The sequence below is a fragment of the Ambystoma mexicanum genome, chromosome 11 (assembly GCF_040938575.1).
Source record: "Ambystoma mexicanum isolate Mex_15411 chromosome 11, UKY_AmexF1_1, whole genome shotgun sequence".
NCBI classification, from domain to species: domain Eukaryota; kingdom Metazoa; phylum Chordata; class Amphibia; order Caudata; family Ambystomatidae; genus Ambystoma; species Ambystoma mexicanum.
Window position 1 is genome coordinate 119,815,799 of NC_090934.1, and position 20,106 is coordinate 119,835,904.

The following is a 20,106-nucleotide window of genomic DNA, read 5'->3' on the forward strand; positions in this document are numbered from 1 at the left end:
GTGGGGTACCCCTCTTTCCCCTCCCTCTGCCTTTCTAGGCTATGGTAAAATCTCTCCCCTCCTTTCCCCACATTTTACCTCTGGTAGTACTGGGACGAGGAAGAGGAGACTAGGAGTGATGACCACTAGAACCTCATTCACCACTATAATACTGGAACGAAGACGATGCCTGTAGTTTGCTTTCGAAGGTCAGGCATGTCCCTTTAATTATAGTCAGGCAAGTCCAATTGGGAGTCCACACCTGGAATCTGCCCAGTGGTTGCAGGTGTATAAAGAGAGACCAAAGAAGCAGCAAAGAGAGCAACAGGGAGGCTTGTGTCGGAGACACCAGCAGGGTACCCTTCTCATGAAGAGGCAGCCATGGTGGGACCTGAGATGAAGCCAGGACGCTAGTCGAAGTCCCAGAGGACCTGTGGAGCCCTGGGCGAGTTGAGCAGTTAAGCTGCCACAGGTGTGGGATCCTCTGTGTTGGAGAGAGAGTAGCCGGAGCTGCGAGCGAGGAAGAAAGGATGCTGTCCTCGTCCGTGTCGAGGTAGCGGGCTGCCGCATGTGGAGGACAGCATCCGAAGTGCGAATGGACTGGCAGAGGCCAGCCCGTTAACCTGAGAGGAAGAAGCAAAGCCACCAGAGAGTAAGGCTAGTAACAAGCAATTAAATACTGTATAAGCTAATTGAATACTAAACTGAGTGAAACTTTGAAACACAGCTGAATTGCGTGCATTGAATACCGAATTCAATGAAACTTTGAAATACAGCTGAATTGCGTATATTGAATACCGAATTGAATTGAACTTTGAAACAAAGCTGAATTACGTATATTGAATACCGAACTGAATGTAAACTTGAAAATAAGTTAAAGTAAGCTTATTGAATATTGAACTGAATAAAACTTTATGGGCAAAGCTAATAGCGGATGAAAGCAAAAGGGGAAAGTGCCCATTTTGGAAGCAACATATGGATAAGACCTCAAGTGTGAAAGAATGCAACAGAAAGGTGGGACATGAAAAAGACCACCACAAAGTACATTTTATGAATGGATACAGTGCGGCAAGCCCAGAGACTGGCAAGAAGTGTGTGACACGTTATGGCAAAGCCAAGAGGCTAACCAGGAGAAGCCACCAGAGTGTGAAGCCCTGAGGTGCAAAGGGCTGTGGACATCACTGTTTGGCTGTGGCAAGTGCACTGACCTACCTGGAGGAGAAATAGGAGATTTTGGAGAACTGGTGACCTGGAGATGCGTGTGCCTGTACCTTTTAACATTCATTCCTGGTCACCTGATCTGGTCACCGGGTACATAAGGCCGCCTCCACCGCCCTTGCGGCGCTAAGCCCTGAAGTGCAAAGGGCTGTGGACATCACTGTTTGGCTGTGGCGAGTGCACTGACCTACCTGGAGGAGAAATAGCAGATTTTGGAGAACTGGTGAACTGGAGATGCATGTGCCTGTACCTTTAACATTAATTCCTGGTCACCTGGTACATAAGGCCGCCTCCACCGCCCTTGCGGCGCTAAGCCCTGAGGTGCAAAGGGCTGTGGACATCACTGTTTGGCTGTGGCGAGTGCACTGACCTACCTGGAGGAGAAATAACAGATTTTGGAGAACTGGTGAACTGGAGATGTGTGTGCCTATACCTTTAACATTCATTTCTGGTCACCTGGTCACCTGGTACATAAGGCTGCCTCCACCGCCCTTGCGGCGCTAAGCCCTGAGGTACAAAGGGCTGTGGACATCACTGTTTGGCCGTTTGGCGAGTGGGCGACGTGGATTGTCTGCCCTGTTGTGACAATCCTATTGTGAGCCGTGATAATGGATCCTGCATTGCCAGCATCAAGGACAAGAGCCCAAATAAAATGCATGGGTAAGCAAGAGGAGCTACCAGTAAAACGCGACAGGCATAACCAGGTGAGCCAGTATTTTTCATCCAACTCTTTAACGGAGTTAACTGTGGAGCCTGGTGCCTGTTTGCCTCAAGGTGACTCTGAGGCTATACGAAATGCAGATGATGCCGTGGCCCCAATTAACACTGGACTCCCAATAACACACGACTTAGAACCCACATCTGTGCATTTGCAGGCGAACATTGTCACTGTGACTGTGGATCTCCCCACAATTTCTATGGGTACGAAAGAAGCCCGAAATACTAGCATTGAAGATGGACTTACTGTCGGGGTTGGAGTGGGAGTGTGCCTCCCGACGGGTGTGGTGGAGACTCCAGTTCAGTCGCCGCAGTGCGGGATGGGTATGGTGGACCCGCTTTCCCAGATGTTGATGTTGCCGAGGAGTGCAGAGGCGGAGTTTGTGGCTTGCTCGGCACCGCATGATGACGCAGCGGGGGGGAGTTTGGAGGTAGACGCTTTGTGCACTGCCGACGAGGGATGCGTCATGCAGGATTCGGCGGTGGCGTGCCGTGACAGTCGATCGGGGACGGCTGCCAACCCCCAGGGGCTGCCTTTGGCCCCTTGCTCTGTGTCTGACATTGATTCAGCTAGAGGCGAACGCGCTAGGAGGCAAGAGCGCGAATGTCAGGTAAGCACCAACAGTTACCCCGCAACAATGGCGGACCCGGTTCTCCACGAGAATAGTTGTGAGCAACATCATGATGAAGAAGTGTTCACTGCAGCGGCCTCGTTGGGTGCCTGTACAGAGCCAAACTTGACAAGCCCAGATTGTATCCCAGCAGTGTCTTGTGATGCTGTAGGACTGCAATGCGGACCCCGGTTGCAGAAGGAACTAGGGGGTGTGCTTACCGCTGAGCGAAGGAACTCATTAGAGGTGGTTTCAACAGTACTGCAAAACTTGATTGAGCTGAATAAATCACGTGCTGGGAAACAGACGCCAGTGTCCATTCCGGGGCAGAATGTGGCGCGTAAATTACCTCAGAAAAGACAGTGTCATTATTTGACAGACGCTAATCGTGACATTTGGGGTTCTGGATTCTACAAACGTGCTAGGACTTTAGAAGCTGAGTCAACTGGCGAGTCCTCCCAGTCATCTGTGGAAAAGGTGGCAGAATCCCAGAAAAGGCTGACATCCTACCCCAATGCAATCCATGGTGTGAGGCCGTGTCGACTAAGCCAACGGCTGCATAAAGTTCGAAGAGAGTGATTTGCCCCAAGGCATGCGGCACATGAGACGAGGAGAAAGGTTAAAGATGGCGGTTCGGCGCCTTGTGTGCATGTGCCCACAAACGATTTACTATCATCTTGGACTTCTGCAATGGCAATCTCGCTGGCGCCGTTTACCAAACTCTATGAAGCAATAAACGATAACGTGAAAGATCTAACAACGTTAATTGCTCCAATGAATTCAAAACTATTGCATCTAGAAGCTTTGCACAGTGGACATAGAAACACGCAAGAAAATGTGAACCAGAAACTTCTGGCAGCCCTCGCCTCAGCGAATGAGGGGAAACATAACGACATGATTGACAAAAAACTATTTGCAGAAGTGGCAAGGGAAGCACTGGCTCTCTTTCGCAAATCCCATATGGAAGCAAAAGGCGGTGAACAATCAGGAGCTTGCGCGGTCTTGTAGATGCCACGGAAGGAGCAGCCAACGGCACTCTCTCTATTGCATAATAGTGTTTCAGCACCAGAGATAGAAGCAGCTCAAAGGCAACTAAGCCATCAAGAAATTAATCTTGGTCCAATGAACATGAGCCCAAAAAGTATACTAGTGCCGTCTAATGGTCCTCCTGTGTCAGCACCCACAGTGCTACCCCGGCAAGCGGCAAGCGAGGTAGTAGGGCACGCGGTAATTGGTGATCTACACAGTGAAAGTAGTGGACCCGACACCACACTGGAAACCTCCTTCCACTCAGCATTTATACAAGCTAGAAGCGCTGCAAATCTGGGACAACTTGATAGTCAAATTGCGTTGGGTTCAACTCTTCATACAACAGTGCCGGAAGTGTGCACAGGGAATACAGCTGTAGATGTTGACGAGTTAAAGTCAGCAAGCTTGTTTCCCATTTTTGGGGGCGCAGATGCTGTCCAACAAAAAAAGATGGAAAGTAAGAAATCCAAACCTCTGCAATCCAAGAAGCAAAAAAAATCTCTGCCAGGACATAAGTTGAATCATCAAAGAGGTGCTCTCAAATTTCTGCGTAACATTAATGTGCTACAGATTGTGGACAAAGCCAGCACCACACGGCTGAAATCCGGTGTAGTCAAAGAGGAAGGTATTAAAATAATAGCAGAGTCACTGCCAAGTGCTCCGCAAGCAAGTAACTGTCAGATGATTGAAGCTGTGAATGTAGACCAAGAGGAGTTGATGAACTTGTCGGTTTATGAAGACGGTGAAGACGCAGAAGGTCTTCCAGCGACTAGAGGGATCATCGTGCCTAGTAGACAGAGAGAGGCGACTACTGGAATGAATGCTGAGGTTGCCATGATAAACCCCACTTCGAGCGAACCGCTGGAGATTCCGGACCATTGAAACAAACCAGTCGCGGTGAAGGGGGGAAGAAGCTGCGCCATAATGCCGACTGAAGTTTTGGGTATAAACAGGCACTCACTCGGCATGTCTGAGTCCTGTGTTTTCTACATTACAAGAAAAAAGAGACCAGCTAACCTTTAATTTACCAATGAAGCAGCTTGAGTCTGGCAGAGTGAGTCAACTACCGATGAATGTCTTAGCCGTGGAAAGAGAAAGATCTGAGTCCACTCTGACCCCGTGGTCTGCTGCTAGTTTGGACCTAAGAAAAGATGACCTGGATCAGCCTAAAGTGTTGGACAAAAGTTTGAACTGCAATAAAGGGCTGGAATCAGCACACCCCATGGCCCATGCCCTGACGATTAAACTGATGTTGGAGAGGTTGGAGCCTCGAGACAAATTAATCCTGAATCGAGCAAATGTACTAAGATAGCTCCACCACGCTCCTCGCCTACGTTCAGTGGGCTCCAAGGACATAAAAATTGTGGAATTTCCTGAAGAAACATGCAATGATAAGGTGATTTGCATGTTGACTCCAACATAATTGCTAATGCAATCTTGGAAGCAGGCGAAGACCTTTTGTTCTTGGGATTTGATATCTTCAAAATAATGGAGAAGGTGCATGGCAAAAATTGGGAGAGAGACGTTGCCACAGGGGCTGCGATAATCCCACAAGAGTCTAATTCATACCCAACCGCGATGAAACAGCAGCCAGAGAGGATGGCACCGATGCCGATTGCCCAGAACATTAGAACTGAACCGGTACCCAAGGGAGGGCTACCTCCGGGTGACTCCAAAAGGGTGACGGTTATTGACCAGGAGGTAGTTTCAAGAACCAGTCCAATGGATAAAATTTCTATTACTATTAATAGTGGCAGATCCTTGGACGTGAGTGCAACAAGTTTAGGAGGAAGCCCGTCCTGTAAAGAAAACACACAAGATTGGAAATGGCTGGCCAAAGCGTTGAATGAGAAAGTCCGAAACTAACGCCTGAAGGACGGAATAACGCAAGCCTGTACGTTTGCTTTGTGGAACACTCGTGGCTTTCTCCATTTGCTAACTAACGACTGGCTTCAAGATTCACAATTGGTTTGTCTCCAGGAAACATGGATGGGTGATATGCCAGTCATCTCAGAGTTTGAATGTGCATTGAATTCAGCAATTAAGGCAGCGAAGTGGCGACCGATGGCTGGCCTTTTAACCATGATCAAATGGTCTTCAGGTTATCGCTTGTTAAAATCCACGAATTATACATCATACATTCAAGTATCTGAGATAGGCAAGAGGAATCACGTATTGAAGGACGTAGATGTGATTCAGGTGATCAGTCTGTACTGGAACCATCGTTGTACGGGGACATACCCTTTTATTGACCAAGTAACGACGATCATCGATAACTTGCTTGGTTCAAACAAGGGGGTCGGAATCATTGTCTGCAGTGATTTAAATATCGATTTCTTCAAGTCCCATCACCCGGAGAAAGAACAACTTGCGAAGGATTGGTTGGAGGAATAAAACGCAAGAGGCTTCACAATGTTAAATGGCTTTACGCAAGGGGACATCCCGGCGAAGTCGACATGGCACCGGGATGGCCATTCGTCAACTATAGACTACATCTTCACAACAGACGCTCTTCATGCTAGGGTAAAATCACTGAAAATTCTCCCCATGAAAAACAGCGATCATGAACTGTTGCAGTTAAAATTCCAAGAATCTGAAACTGTCCAAGGTAAAAAAATGGACGACTAAGGTTGAGGTTGAATCTAATCGCCTAAGATTGAGACTGGAGGAACAAGAGGTGTCGAAGCTTTACAATCAATTTAAGTCAATGCCGGAGGAGGTAGAATATGCCTCGTTACTGCAACAATTTAAGGTTAAAAACATTGGGCTAAAACAATGGTCGTTTCGGAAGACACACTGCTTCAATCTAACAGTGATGCAGCGTAAGAGATTGCTGCGCGCCAAGATTCGAAGAAACAACCAAGGCCCAGCGAGTGAAAGAGGTTGAAAAAACAGAGTTATCAAACAAGCCTACAAGAACTGGTTAAAGAGCCACAAATACCAGCTACAACAACAAGATGCAGAGGCTATGTTGAAGACCCTCACAAATAAGAACAGCGGGGAGTTTTGGCGAATCATTAATCGTATGGAAACGTCGCAAGGAGCCTTACAAAGATGTTTGGTTTCAGAGGTAGAGTGCGTAAAACACTTTACGACACTATACAACAAAAATCCGGCTAGCAATTCCTCAAAGGTGTACGAGACAATACCATGGGAGTTATACGTCTCGAGAGAGAGGAAATTCGAGAAGTTATTAAGAAAGCAAAAAACTCTAGGGCACCTGGACCTGATGGGTTGACGAATTTCACGATTAAGCAACTCCCTGACCTCTGGGCAGATTTGTGCTTTGACTTATTTGTGAAAATTAATTTGCACCAACAAACTCCTGCCTCATGGAAAAGGGGGATAATTGTCCCAATCTTTAAGAAAGGCGATAGAACGTCTCCTAAAAACTACCGTCCTGTGGCCTTGTTAGATGTTTTAGGCAAGATCTCTGCTGCATTGCTCCAAAGAAAACTAATTACTTGTGCTCACTCAGCAAATAGAATTGACGAAAGACAAGCAGGCTTTGTAAAATATGTGGGATGTTCCCTGAACCTACTTATTTTGAACCTGCTAAAGATGGAAGCACTACGTGCGAACACCTCAGTATATCTCGCCTTTGTGGATTTTTCATGTGCTTTTGACATGATTGATAGAGAGCTACTTTGGCAAAAGCTAAGGTTGTGGGGTTGCCCTGCTGGTTTGCTAGAGGCCATTAAAGAATTGCACACGGACACGTCAATTTCTATCCACTTGGATCAAACGGGTACCCTGTCATCGCAGATCAAGACGCATAAGGGGGTGAAACAGGGCTGCCCGCTGGCTGCAGCAATTTTCACTTTGTTCATTTCAGACATTGGCGATACAATAAATTTGGCGCGGTCCTTTCCACCTAAGCTCCATTTATCCAAGATAAGCTGGATTTTGTACGCTGATGACTTAGTCATTCTGGATGTAACCCCAATTTGGTTACAAAGAAAACTCGCGGCAGTCCCGAAGTACGTGACCATGAACAATCTGAAAATTAATGCAGCTAAGAGTGAAATCCTGGTGCTGCACAACTTAAGCAATAAACAAAATGCAAAGGGAACAAAGTTTGCATGGAAGTTAGGTCAGGCGCCGCTTCGCATATCAAAAAGCGTAAAGTACCTGGGCATGTCTCTAAATTCAAGCATTTGTGATGCTCCATGGTTACTCGAATCAAAAAGGAAATGCGGACAACTGGCATGTCAGGCTCTACTTCTGCATAGAAAGTTTGGAAAATTCCTAATGTGACCCTTGAGAGACTTCTATGAACAGAAAGTATCACCAATACTAACATTTGGAGCTGAGAATGCCTTCGGATGCTCGTTTAATCATTGGGCTTCATTAGCGCATGTGTTCTGGACTAAAGCCTTAAGTCTACCAACAGGCATTTCGACTGCGTGTATAAGATATGAACTTGCTTTGATCTCCTTGCACGCACGTATTAGCTGGAACCTACTGGCATTATATCGGAAATCCAGAGCTGACGAGAGAATCCCACAAATCCGAATACTTCACAATGTGCCATCGGATGGAAGAGACATTGTCTCCGTGTGGGAAAAACGCTGCGAAGATCTTCTGCTTGAATACGACATCAGCGTGGAAACTCTTCATGCAAATCCCTCAGCAGCAAAAGTAAAGATATGGCGAACAGATTGGGAAGCTACATGCAACGAGAGATCTGCCGCTAGAGCTATGGAAAATTCACCTGCTGAGACAAGAGGGTTTAATGTGCTACAAAAATACCAGCAGCTATTCCCAAATCCCAGGGCGCGAAGACTCTTTATGCTGTTTCGATTAAAAGCTCTACAAACCAAAGAACAGTCCAGCCATTGGGCCTGCAATACAGGCTCAAATCTTTTGTGCAGATTCTGTAAGATCGAAAGTGAATCGCTTAAACATCTGGTATTGTTTTGCCCGAAATTGAAAGATGAGCGCTCAATTCACTTGGCACGTTGGAGTGAGGATCATCCGACGTTATGTGCTGAAGAATGGTGGAGGCGAATGTGGAATGGCATCGATATGAAACTAATAATGCCTCTGACATCTTTTCTAGCACTGATTGACGCAAGGTTAAATACATGGGAGCAGTCGTAGAACGAGAGACTGATGTGAAAGCAAGATGGACACTTTCTTATGATTAAATTTGACAATGAAGGGACGGGTGGATGGGAAGGAGTTTGTGTTGTGTTGGATTGCGTGTGTGTTTGTTTACTGTGTAATATTTTAAAGGTTTGAATTTAAACCAATAAAATAAAAAATAAATAAAAAAAAGAAACTGCACACAGAGCCAAGTGTCGACAAAGAGAAGCTAAGTGAATCTGAATCTGTACACAGGGACCATTACAGACAAACCTGTGGGTGTTGGAGATCCTAGGTTTCCTGGTTGCGCGACCTTTGATGGGTGGACCGTGTGGTCTGATATCTGCACCTAGACCAGTGAGCCCTATATTGTGAAAGTTAAAGACATTATGAAATACACCAAGAAGAAGCACTATGAGTGAACTGGTAAGGCGAACCAGAATGGAGGGTCAAGTGGACCTAGATTTGTGTTGAACTTTGAAAGACTGAAACAAATATCAGTTACTACGTTGAAATCTTGGGAACCTGCAAATGCTGTCTTGAGGATGGAGCCTCAAGATCCTTTTTCTTTTGAACTTTGTTGCCTGGAACTTGGGGAAGGGAACCCCGAGGATTGCATGGAATTGTTTTGCCTTGAACTTTGAGAAGGGAACCTCAAGGATATCTGCAACTGTTTTGAACTTGGGAAAAGTAATGTTTGTGGAACTTTCTTGAACTTGGGCAAGGGGAGCTGAAAAGGAAGCTCAGAACTTTGTGTTGATCACCATTTCTTTTATTATCGGCATCCATGCAAATTATTTTGCATTAGTTGTGAGGGCAGCGATAGGCTTTGGACACAGACAGACTTTTAAGTTGAACTCTTTGAGTAAGGCTTTCCTTAGTTTCATTCAGGTAAGGAAATCCCACCTTGGCATAGGGCAAGTTAGGTCTTCTACCATCCTGACATTTGATTCAATAAACCATTTTGTTTAGAACTTTGAACCTGTTGTCTGTGTCTTGCTTCATGATGCCTTTATGCAACCCTAAAGTTATGGCTGGTGGCAGTGGATGTGTTCTACCAACGCCTGTGCTATTTTCTACCGCCGACTATATTCACAGTCTCGGTTATGCACAAAAGGGTCACCTATGGTCTAACATGGTGGCTCATTTCTTTTTTCGTCATTTCTTGAATGGTTGTCCTTTGTTAGCCCTTCTTGCACCATTCTGGGAAGGGGAGGTCTGAATATGTGTTTTGCCTTTGGCAGGAAGCCTACGGTGTTCCCACCTAAGCTTCAGTGTGTCTGTTAAGGCAGGACGTGGGGGAGGAGTTTTGCACTCCCCTATCCATTGTCTGCCAGAGTGTCTGAATGGAACCAGTTCCCACTGGTGGGTTGGCTGTCCTGATTTGACCGTCACCCACCCCTTTCTGTTAAATGCTGGGAAAGTTTGCAGAGGACTAAATGGTCAATCTGAATAAAAGGTGAGGTTCCTGAGGCAGAAGGCAATTCGACCACTGGAACAGAAGATCCGAAGCTGAAGATGACCGGAGATGCCTGCAGACCCTTCCAGTAACCATAAAGCAACCACTGCTGTCCGGACCCCATTTCCGTATTGACAGACAAGCTCTGGAGAGAATGACTCCTTCCCTTTCGAGCCATCCCTGAGGTGTTGTGACCTTCGATGGCTGCAAACCGCGAATACCAGGAGACCTCTGACCCATTTGCAGTGCAACGTCTTTGCGAGGAGGAATCTGCCCAGAACTTTGTTGAGCTCCAGTTGGACCTCCAGAGGCACTATCCCACTCATCTAAGTCCCCTCACCAGAGTGCAGGACTACAGGATCGATGAAGATCGACTGTCCGATAACCGTCCTTTGTTGAAACTGATAAAAAGGCGCCAAAACCGCAGACCGACGTGGAAGACCGAAGAAATCCTTGCTGGGGGTCCTTTCTCGCAACTGCTGAAGTGACATCCCATCTAGAGTCCTTCCTTTCATCACCACACTGAGGAATCGGGAAACCAGGTGTGTCGCTAGTGCACAGGAGAGAATCCAGCTACGTTTGCTTCTTTTAACATAAGATACTGTGGGGCTGAAGGTAGACCTTACCGTAAGCCTAGAGTCACTCCAGTGTGACTGGAGTGTGTTACAAGGTGTTTGGGTGTCCACCCATACTTCTGGTCCAGTCCTAACAGCTTTTGTCCTAGTAGGCGAGTCTTTTGCAGAGTCCCTATGACTAGTGTTATCTTACTAAGCATTTTTACTTAAGTGACAAAAGTAGCACTTTTGTTTTCCAGCTGCTACATAAGGCTTTTTGTCCCACTCCTACACCGACATTTGGATAGTTGTGTATTGGACTACTAAAGCGCTAGATACCCTTGAAAAGTGTTACTAAAGTGAATTGTTGCTAATGTGTGAATAACCCTCCTCCCTTCCTACAGACTTTGTCTGATGCGACTTTATTACCTAAATGTAATTACTGTTTCTCTGTAATCAATTAGAGTGCCCGGCACTACTAGTAATACGGTAGAACGGTCATTGGGGTCATTCTCTGTAGCATTTGTAACCGTGAGCAACTACAATTGAAGCAATCAGCTTTGAAAAATATTGTGAATAATTGCTATCTGTATTGGTTAGTCTAGAAGAGTATTTACTTACCTGCCTTGTGGATATAAAATCAATATATTTTAATATAACTTTCAGTGGGTAAGAGCTTCTTTTGGACTATTGTATTGACTGAGTTCAATGTACTTACCTACAGCTCACATCCTCCTCGTAATATAAGCCTGGCTGCTCTGCCATTCTACCAGATCCTTTGGTTAGTACAAACTTATACTAAGAGTTGGGGACTTGTATGCCAAGGGATAGTTTTATAGAGTCTTACCTCAAGTGGACTTTAGGAAAACTCCCCTAACAATTTGTCACTCCATTTCATGTAAGATGTTGTCCATGTGCTCTGAATCATGATGGCTATGTTTGTGCTGCATGCTTGTCTCCTGTTTTATGCCCAAATTGTGTCATTTTTATTTTTGGTTAACAATCAATTTGCAGCTTGTAGCAATCAGCACAGATGTTCAGTGAACAAAGTCTTTGGGTGATAACATAAAGTTAGTTACTCCTCATATTCAATTTTTTTACTGTCCATCTATTTTTTTCGATGTGATAATAGGACTTTTTGGTTTGGAACAGCACAGTATGTCAAGTGTAGACTGCCAGACATTATTGTGTTTCCTTTGCTTTTTTGATAATTTTGCAAGCAACCATGTTTTTTTGTAAATGTAATATGCAAGTTCTTAACTGCCATTCAGATATTTGAGAAGAAAGCTGTTGCTTCAGGTCAGAGAGGATAACTTGTCAGCGATACGAGAGTTGCCGCAGTCTTGGCAGGCATTGACAGATCGCTCCCAGCCCGACTTGGTACCAGGTGAGGATGTTTTGCTATACTTCTGTATTGTGTGAGGGGTCAGTAATGCGAGGCAGATAACTGTTTGAAGTGTTATCAACAATGCCATTTTATTCTTAAAATAAATATTATCAAAATGCCTCACTATCCCTACTCTGCTGAGGATTTCCTTGCCTAACCAAAGCTAAGGGGAAACACTCTAACACTGGATAACTGGCCCTCACACTAAGCAACAAATACACAAAGTAAATATATGGCAATACAACAAAACATGAACAGCATTCACAGACTCTGAATAACCTTCTAAATTCCTGGGTGATTTCCCTTCCCCAGGATTCAAGGTCAATTATGTTAGTGTTCAACTAAAGAAAGAAATGTCTCAAATCAGTTCTTGATGTTTCAAAGTAAATGTAAAGGTTTGTTAACCAAAGTTCCAATGATTACACATCTCTTTTCCTTGGTGAAATATCCACTTTCCTCTTCCACCAAATAGCACCAATGGCAATCCCAGCCATGATAGCTTGCCACCTCTTTTTAAGAAGATTTGCCACAGTTTAAAAGAAATGCAATATCCAGAACTGTCAGTAATATACAGTTCTTGGTGAACAGTTAGTATTCTTTTGGTTACCAGTTAGTATTCTTGTAGTTACAGATTTAGAATTCACATTGGTATATTTGACAGGATGACCTTTCAGTGCTGCTGCTTCCACTTCACCAACTTCTACTTTTCACTATGAGAGCAGTCACCTTTGTCCCACAGTACTCCACTGGGTATGGACTAGTACACTATTACATCTAATGACAACCAGATATACCACCACAGCTTCAGTGATTGGTTCTTCTAGACAGGCTTCGACAAGATAAACTTCAAAGTACTTTAACAACTTCAAGTAGGCAGGCACTCTTCCTCTAAATAACCTTCTTCAAAAGGGGCAGCTTCTTTGCCTCTCTTGTCTGTCTGCCACAATAACAATCTGGGTTTGCCTTTAAGACTCCCTTCCCTCTGTCTTCCACATTCTCTGGCACTACCGATTGTGTCAACTTCAAATAGTCTTTACAAGCAGCCGGTTTCCTTTCCCCAATTTCACCTGCACATTTCTGACAGTTATCAGGCCAGGTAATTACGCTGAAGCCTTGGTGCCACTCTCTTAGCTTCAGGTAATGCTTGCACACTCGTATCGTAGGCCATTTAATTGTTATTAACTTCACAAAACAGTTAGATTGCCTTTTAGAAAGGCTGCTTTCACCATTAATAAATATGGGGAGACACTTGGCTTGGGCAATGCTTGTTCCCTTCTTCAGTAAGAGATGTATTCTTTAATTTCTAATATATGAAAAGTATGCCGCGTTAAAGTAAAGAATAGCATTTAGTCTTTATTTATAAATCACAATTAGGCACACGCAACCACTTCTTGATGTAGTTTTCAAGGTTTAAAGATTAGTACTGAATTATATTCCCATGTGAAAGTGAAGGATAGAGTTCAGTCCTGTTTTGGTAATCACAATTAGGCACACGCGACCACTCCTTGATGTAGTTTTCACAAGTTAAAGATTTCAACAATGGTATTGTCAAGGTTAGGTATTCAGTAATGGTCTTTGCAGCGTTCATTCTTCTTAATTAGTGCCATGCGACTACTCCTTTAGACAGTAACAGTCTTTTAAAGATTGAACAATGTATTTAAGTAGCGCTAGCTATCGACGTGAGTAAAATGGACTTTCAGATTACACACGAGTGCTACATTTCCATTGTTCCAGTATTTGAACTTCAACAAACAACTTCTACTCGCTTTAAACCATACGGAAGTGAATATGGAACTGGATACTGTTGCTTGCAATGCTTGTGCAAGGTATTTTAACGCCTGTGCTTACTGCTTCTGGCTTCTTAGGGACCCACACCCTTCCTCTGTGAAGGTGTCTCCGGACCGGCCACTTGTTTATGGAATCCCTTTCGATCCTGAGACCCACGGCTTGATAACTGCTCCTCGACTTGCACGGCAACCACAGCACTCAGGCTCACATGGGGAAAGACATTTCTCCTGCACGCTTTCCGCTGTGCAGCCTCTGCATTTGAGAGTTTGGGGAACAGGACCCTCTCCCAACAAGCAGGTGACATCTGCTGTCTTCACATTCCGGCATCCCTCTTGTTCTCCAACTTCTGCTTGGTTTGCAAGCATCATGCCTTCTTGCTTCTGCTACTACTGTTACAACTCGCATTCCAGTCACAGTTCCAGGTCTTTTCAATTGCTCGCACCTGAGGGGGCCTTTTATGCCTCCCAGGTTCTTTCAGGTGTGGGCTGTTAGGCTTAATTGCCTGACTACTGCTACAACCTACCTCTTCAGCCCTCTTCCTCGTCCCAGTACTTCTGGGATTATGGGACCTGTAGTCACCTTCAACAAAGGTGTTTCTTTCAACAATTGAGTTAATTTTCAGGGCAGATCTACTTTCCTTAAACTCATGAAAAGGTGGACTGTTAGAATTAGTTGCTATGGAGGAAGACATTTGATGTTAGGCATTTTCTCCAGATCATTTTACATTATACCTTTGGGAGTAAGGAGGGTGTTTATCCGGAGATAGCTTGAAAGATCTTTCTGTTGAAAAGGCTTGTTCAAATTGAACAGAATTTGTAAACCGGGTCACAGATCGTATACGTGGATCAGGGACATTATAATGGCAATATGCCATTACCTGTTTTAGCAATCCAGAAAGGTACTTTCTGTCAGAGGACAATACTGTGTCTCATCCCACACAATCTCCTCACCACCTTGCGCCCTGTCTCCTCCCAGGAGATCCTCCCGCAGTACACCACCCCCCAGGACAGGATCCGGAAGCGTCTGCCTTTCCCTGGCCACCTAGGAGGAGACTTTAGGCAGGGTTTCAGTGAGGGATCTGTATGATTCTTCACAATTGCTTACTGGCTAGTAGTTTGACCAGCAGTGTTTTCCTACTCATTTCAATATTGCATTGAAGATCTGTTGGGGCTATCTCTCTGCATCATTAAAACTCCAATCTTTTTTCTTGTTCATTGTGGTCATTCGCCCTCTCAATTTAGTTACTGAGTTGTATACGAGACAAAGAGTTCACATAATCATTTTATAAAGTAGCAAAGACAGAGACTGCTTTATTGTCTTACAAGACCACCAGACCTGCATGTTTGATTTTCAGGAACAGTCCCTTATCCTTCCCCAAAGACCACACCTATATCTACTTTCATTGATAAATCTCTCATGATCGAACCAAAACCACAGAGATATTCTAACCAAAACCATATTCCAGATATTTCCAGAAACAAAACACAATCAGTGGTTCCAGTGTGGAGGCTTTTCCTTTGTCAAGTTCATGCTGGGGCACGGTTTAGTCCCTCATTGACACAGATGTCTTCTTCTTGCTCATATGTTCTAGTTCATTCTAGAAGGCTATTGTCTAAAAGCCAATGTCACCATCTCCCATCTTACTTGCAATAGTGTTTTTCAATCAGTTCTTGTACGAGTTCCCAGTCTACACTAGTCCACATCACGCAATACTGATAGTTCTCCTGCAAACAAGGGCTGAGTCAACAGTTTTCATCTTCTGATCAAACAATGTACTTCGCCCTGGAGAGAAAGTTCAAAACAAAGAAATGCATTGTACGCTAATAAATCAAGCATTATAGGAAGTTAGTATACATTCGCTGAAAAAGAAAAGAGATTATGTGCGCTGTTAAAGACAAGTAGTTATATGTACACTATTTAAATACATGACTCTCATGATACAAGATTAGGACCAAATGAAAAGAAATACAGCCATAAAATTTCAGTTGAGTCTCTTGTCACACTGTGATGACCTTCATTGTCCCGGGAGGATAGTTTAGCGACAACATGCTCGCCTTGGAAACAAGACGACACGAAGCAACACAGGTTTGATCCCCAGGTCCGCGATTAGAAACCACTGGGTATTAAGCGCGTTATAAATACGCAACTAAGTCATATTCCTGTAACAGCGCCTCAATGCCCCTGGGCTGTGTGAGCGCTTTAAAAATGCAAATAAATAAATAAAAATAAATAAATAAATAAATTGTTGATTGAAGCCTAGTCTTAAAGCCCAAGGGCTAGCCAAGCTCGTCAAAGAGTTTCCATGATCTGTCCAGCAGATCTTTACAATGTTTATAATCATTTTTATAACGAGGAATTATTCACAATAAACATGCTACACAACAAATGCATTCCCCATACCATGCTATTATATCAATATGTATTCACTGTAACTGACTTGTGGGATTATTCTCGCCGAGTGGTGCTGATCAAGTGCTAGAGATCACTTGAAAGAGTTTAGAGCATGGACATTTTGCTGTCTTCTGGACCTGTGTGCTTATACCATCCTTTTTGCTTGCTGGTAAGCATTGTTTAGAGAAGGGTTATGCTATAAAAAAAAAGGGGCGGCCAGTCGGCAAAGGAGATGGCCCATAATCACCTTCTGCTGAACAGTCGAAAGGGATGATTTCTGCTGGGGTAAAGAAAATATAAATAGATACCTTCTTTAGAAGAGTGTCCACTGACAGTGGATCACTGGGCATTTCTAAAGGCCAAGGCTAATTTCTCAGAGCAGTGTGTCCTGAAATGTAATGTTCCCAGGGAGGGATAATAGCCAAGGCTCACAAATGGTTTCAGTGAGCGCCTGTTCCATGAACATCTACTTTGTCTTGAATCCACATGATCTAGCATGATATTCTCAGTCCAGCCTAGAAAGTATGGAAGAGAAAGGCTAAAGCTAAGTGGTAAAGAAGCTAGGTTGGCAAAAGGGGGAAAAGACGAGGTTCAGCGCAAGGGCCTGTTAAATTTGGGTGTGGTGAAAGATGCTGCAGGTGGATGCATGGGGCGGGATTTGCCAAATCTACCGCCAGGTAAGTAGAAAAATTGTGAGTTTTGCAAGCACACTGCGCAACGACACTAATTAAGACCAAAATGGTATAATGATTTTTAATGAAAGCTGAAGTAGCCTGACACGTGTTTCGGGCACTTGCCCTTCCACTGAGGCTGAAGTCAGGTTTGATTCAATTGAGAACCAGATTATGGTAAGTGATTAGTTAACGATTTCTCACGGGCTCCGCTGTCACTTGCAGTTGCAACAAAATATAAAGTAGCGTTTCCGCGTTACAGCAGCGTCTCCAGTGATGTACAGAACAGTCTATATACTCTCATGCCTTTGAATGTGTTGCAGGTCAGACTTTGACTAATTGAGTGGTTCTGGCTATTAAGGGTGTCATGACGGATCGGAATGCCCTACAGAGCTTGTTGAGGAGCAGCATAAGTAACTTATCGAAATAGGTTCATTCTTGGATAGCCCTCCCGCCCCCCTTATGCACTGGAGTGCCCTGCTGCCTGCCTCTAATCTCTGCTGATTGATCCCTCTCCTCCTCTTCTGGGCCAATGGGGAATCGACAGGCGAATAGCTGGCCCCCAACACCAAGGCCCATGAACTAAGGCCCTGTCTGAGCTTGTCTGTGCCTGGAGGGCGCTGAGAGCCCCCCTGTTATTTCTTCACTGCATCAGCACACCACAACAAAGTCATCTGGACTCTGAAGGCAGAACCTGGCCCCCAGGAACCTCTTGCACTCCTACAGCTTTACTGTGAGTTGTGTAAGGAAGGCATGATATCAACAGTAAGACAGACACAAGTGACCACAGTTCAGGGGTGTTTATTGAACTTGAAAAAGGGTTTGAAAAACTCCTATCTAATCCTAAATCTACAGACGGGAGCAAGCTACAACCATCAAATAATAATAATGCAGTACTAGTAGTGTCTTGTCATAATAGAAGGGCCTATACTAATAAACCTATTGCCAATCCTTACCTCTAAATACAAATAGTGTGAGAAACAATGTTCCGAAAAAGAAAGAAGTCTTCACAAAGTGATATGTCAGGATGTTCAGGCCGTTGGCCTCCCTTCCCACGTTTTCAGTATTGGACAAGGCGCTACACTCGAGCTTAGCACAGTCTCTGACTTCTCTAGCACAAGGATACAGTTCAATCATTAGCATCAGGGCCTTCCATGCCCAAGTCTCTTTGCCTTTCTAAGTCTCTTCATTTAGAGGGTTTAATGCAATAAATAAACAAGAAGTTCTTTCCTCTTTCAGATTTTCACAAGTACTCAAATTCTTAGGCGATTCACTATTCACCTCGGGTCCCCCTCAGTCGAGCTCAGATCCTCTCAACACAATGTTCGTGAAATATTTATACATCTAATTTCTTGTAGGATATTCTTTGTTGGGTGACTCACGGTTCACCCCGGATCCCCCACGTCGGGCTCAGATCTAGGAGTCCCCTTAGTGGGGGTCAGATCTCGCTTTAACACAATGTTTAATTAGTATCCCTCGGGCGGGCTCGGACTAATTCCAATTTCCAATATAACTTTACACAAACTTGCTATAACCAAAAGCTATTAGCTGATCTCCCTCCGCCAGGCTCGGGCCAATGTCATATACGTTTTCATCAACCTTCGAAGACTTTCGATGTGCACAGGATTTTGGCTTGACCTGTTGCAGGACCACTTCAATTTCACAATTCTTTATCGCTCTTTATATTTGCCACCTTTCAACTGGATACCTAACGGAGACTTTCAAATGAGCACCCACGTAGTGCGGGACCACTCTGTCTAGGGTATCGTAATTCTTGCCTTCAAAGTTCAATCAGTCATCTGATGTTTAATTGTGTTCAGGGCGCTTGCCACATACGCTTTGTACAATGTTCTCTTTACGTTTTCACTATAGAATGGTGCTGCATGCAACCTTAGCTTCAACACAGACTGCTCTGGTATCAGTCTCCCCAACTCACCGGCTGTGCTGACTTTACTGGCCCTGCTTTGTTGTAGGAGCCAAGGACAGTACCACAGCGACAAACGATTCTCCCGACCTTCACTATCGGCACAGGAGAGCCCTGGGTCCTCCGACACACAATGCAGGATTCTTCAGCCTTGATTCCTGGTCTTAACGTTTCCTATTCTCGAAGGTTTATGAAAGTAACTGTCTTTCGTTGTGAAGGTCAAAGGCTCTTCCCTCCTTGCAATCCTCTTTGGTTTTGCCGTCTTTCTCCTGGTATTAAACTGCCATCTTGGAAATGCTGTTTTCGTGTGCTTTGCCTTGCTCAGAGTGTGCTTACGTGCTCCACCTTTTATCCGTGTGGGGAAGTGTAATGGAAGTCAGGTGTGTGTAATGGTCAGCAGTAATTGCCTGACCGTGTCTGAACGTTGGGACATGTCAGGTATATGGCTCGGGTGTTAGTCCGATTTCTCTTGTAGTGAACTGCTGTGAGGAAATGTTTGTGTCGGGAAAGGGGGGGGTGAGTTCCTAAGTATCCTACTTGGTAGGATGGGGTAAAGGTGTTACAGGGAAGGGGATACCGCATCTCACCATCCGGTGTCTCACTTCCACTCCTCGAAGACCCCTCACCCAGGTGATCCTCCCGCACTGGTCCAACCCTAGGAACTGGATCTAAAAGCAATGGCCGTGTCCTGGCCACCTGGATGACAGGTCCCTGGGGACCAGCGGGTGAGACACCTTCAGGTTTCTCACAGTTGGCAGCTCACCTAATTCGATTTATTTGACTATTCTCCTTTTTTTTGTGCTCCCAGTGCACCTCTGCTTAAAAATCGAATTTGGGTGTCCTTTACATCTGTTGCCACTTTGTTTTTTGTGCTCCCAGTGAGTGTGCATCTTCCTGTCCCCCTCACCTTCCCTCCTGTCCATTAGGGCTCAAGCACTTAACCCTATCAGAGCTGCTGTTTTATACGAAGATAGTCTCATTGTTCTGTTTGACTTACCCTACCCAAACCCCTACCCCCCTCCCTTCTTTTTGTAAAGCTCTTGCATTGTTGAAATGACCGTCAGGCAGGTACAATAATTATCTTCATATGTTGTAATCTGTCTGTATTTTGTTCGATGTTGTACCTCTAACACATAGTGTTCACTTGTGTTCAGGCCCGTTATAAATGCCACATCATATCATAGCACTTGCCCATTTTGAATGTTCCAATGCCTTTTATAAATGTCATTTACTTTCCTCCACGCATTGGAGTGCTTTGAAATGCTTGTTTAAGTTTATAGGAGCTATATA

General features: G+C 44.7%; 1 protein-coding gene across 1 annotated transcript in view; it reads left to right on the forward strand.

Moving 5' to 3' along the window:
* The window catches only part of AIRIM (AFG2 interacting ribosome maturation factor), a 102,383-nt gene that overhangs the window by 52,569 nt on the left and 29,708 nt on the right, over nucleotides 1-20,106 (forward strand). The window contains exon 4 of the mRNA XM_069622649.1: nucleotides 11,927-12,042. Within this exon, the coding sequence (XP_069478750.1) occupies nucleotides 11,927-12,042 (116 nt within the window). The remainder of the gene's footprint in view (nucleotides 1-11,926; nucleotides 12,043-20,106) is intronic.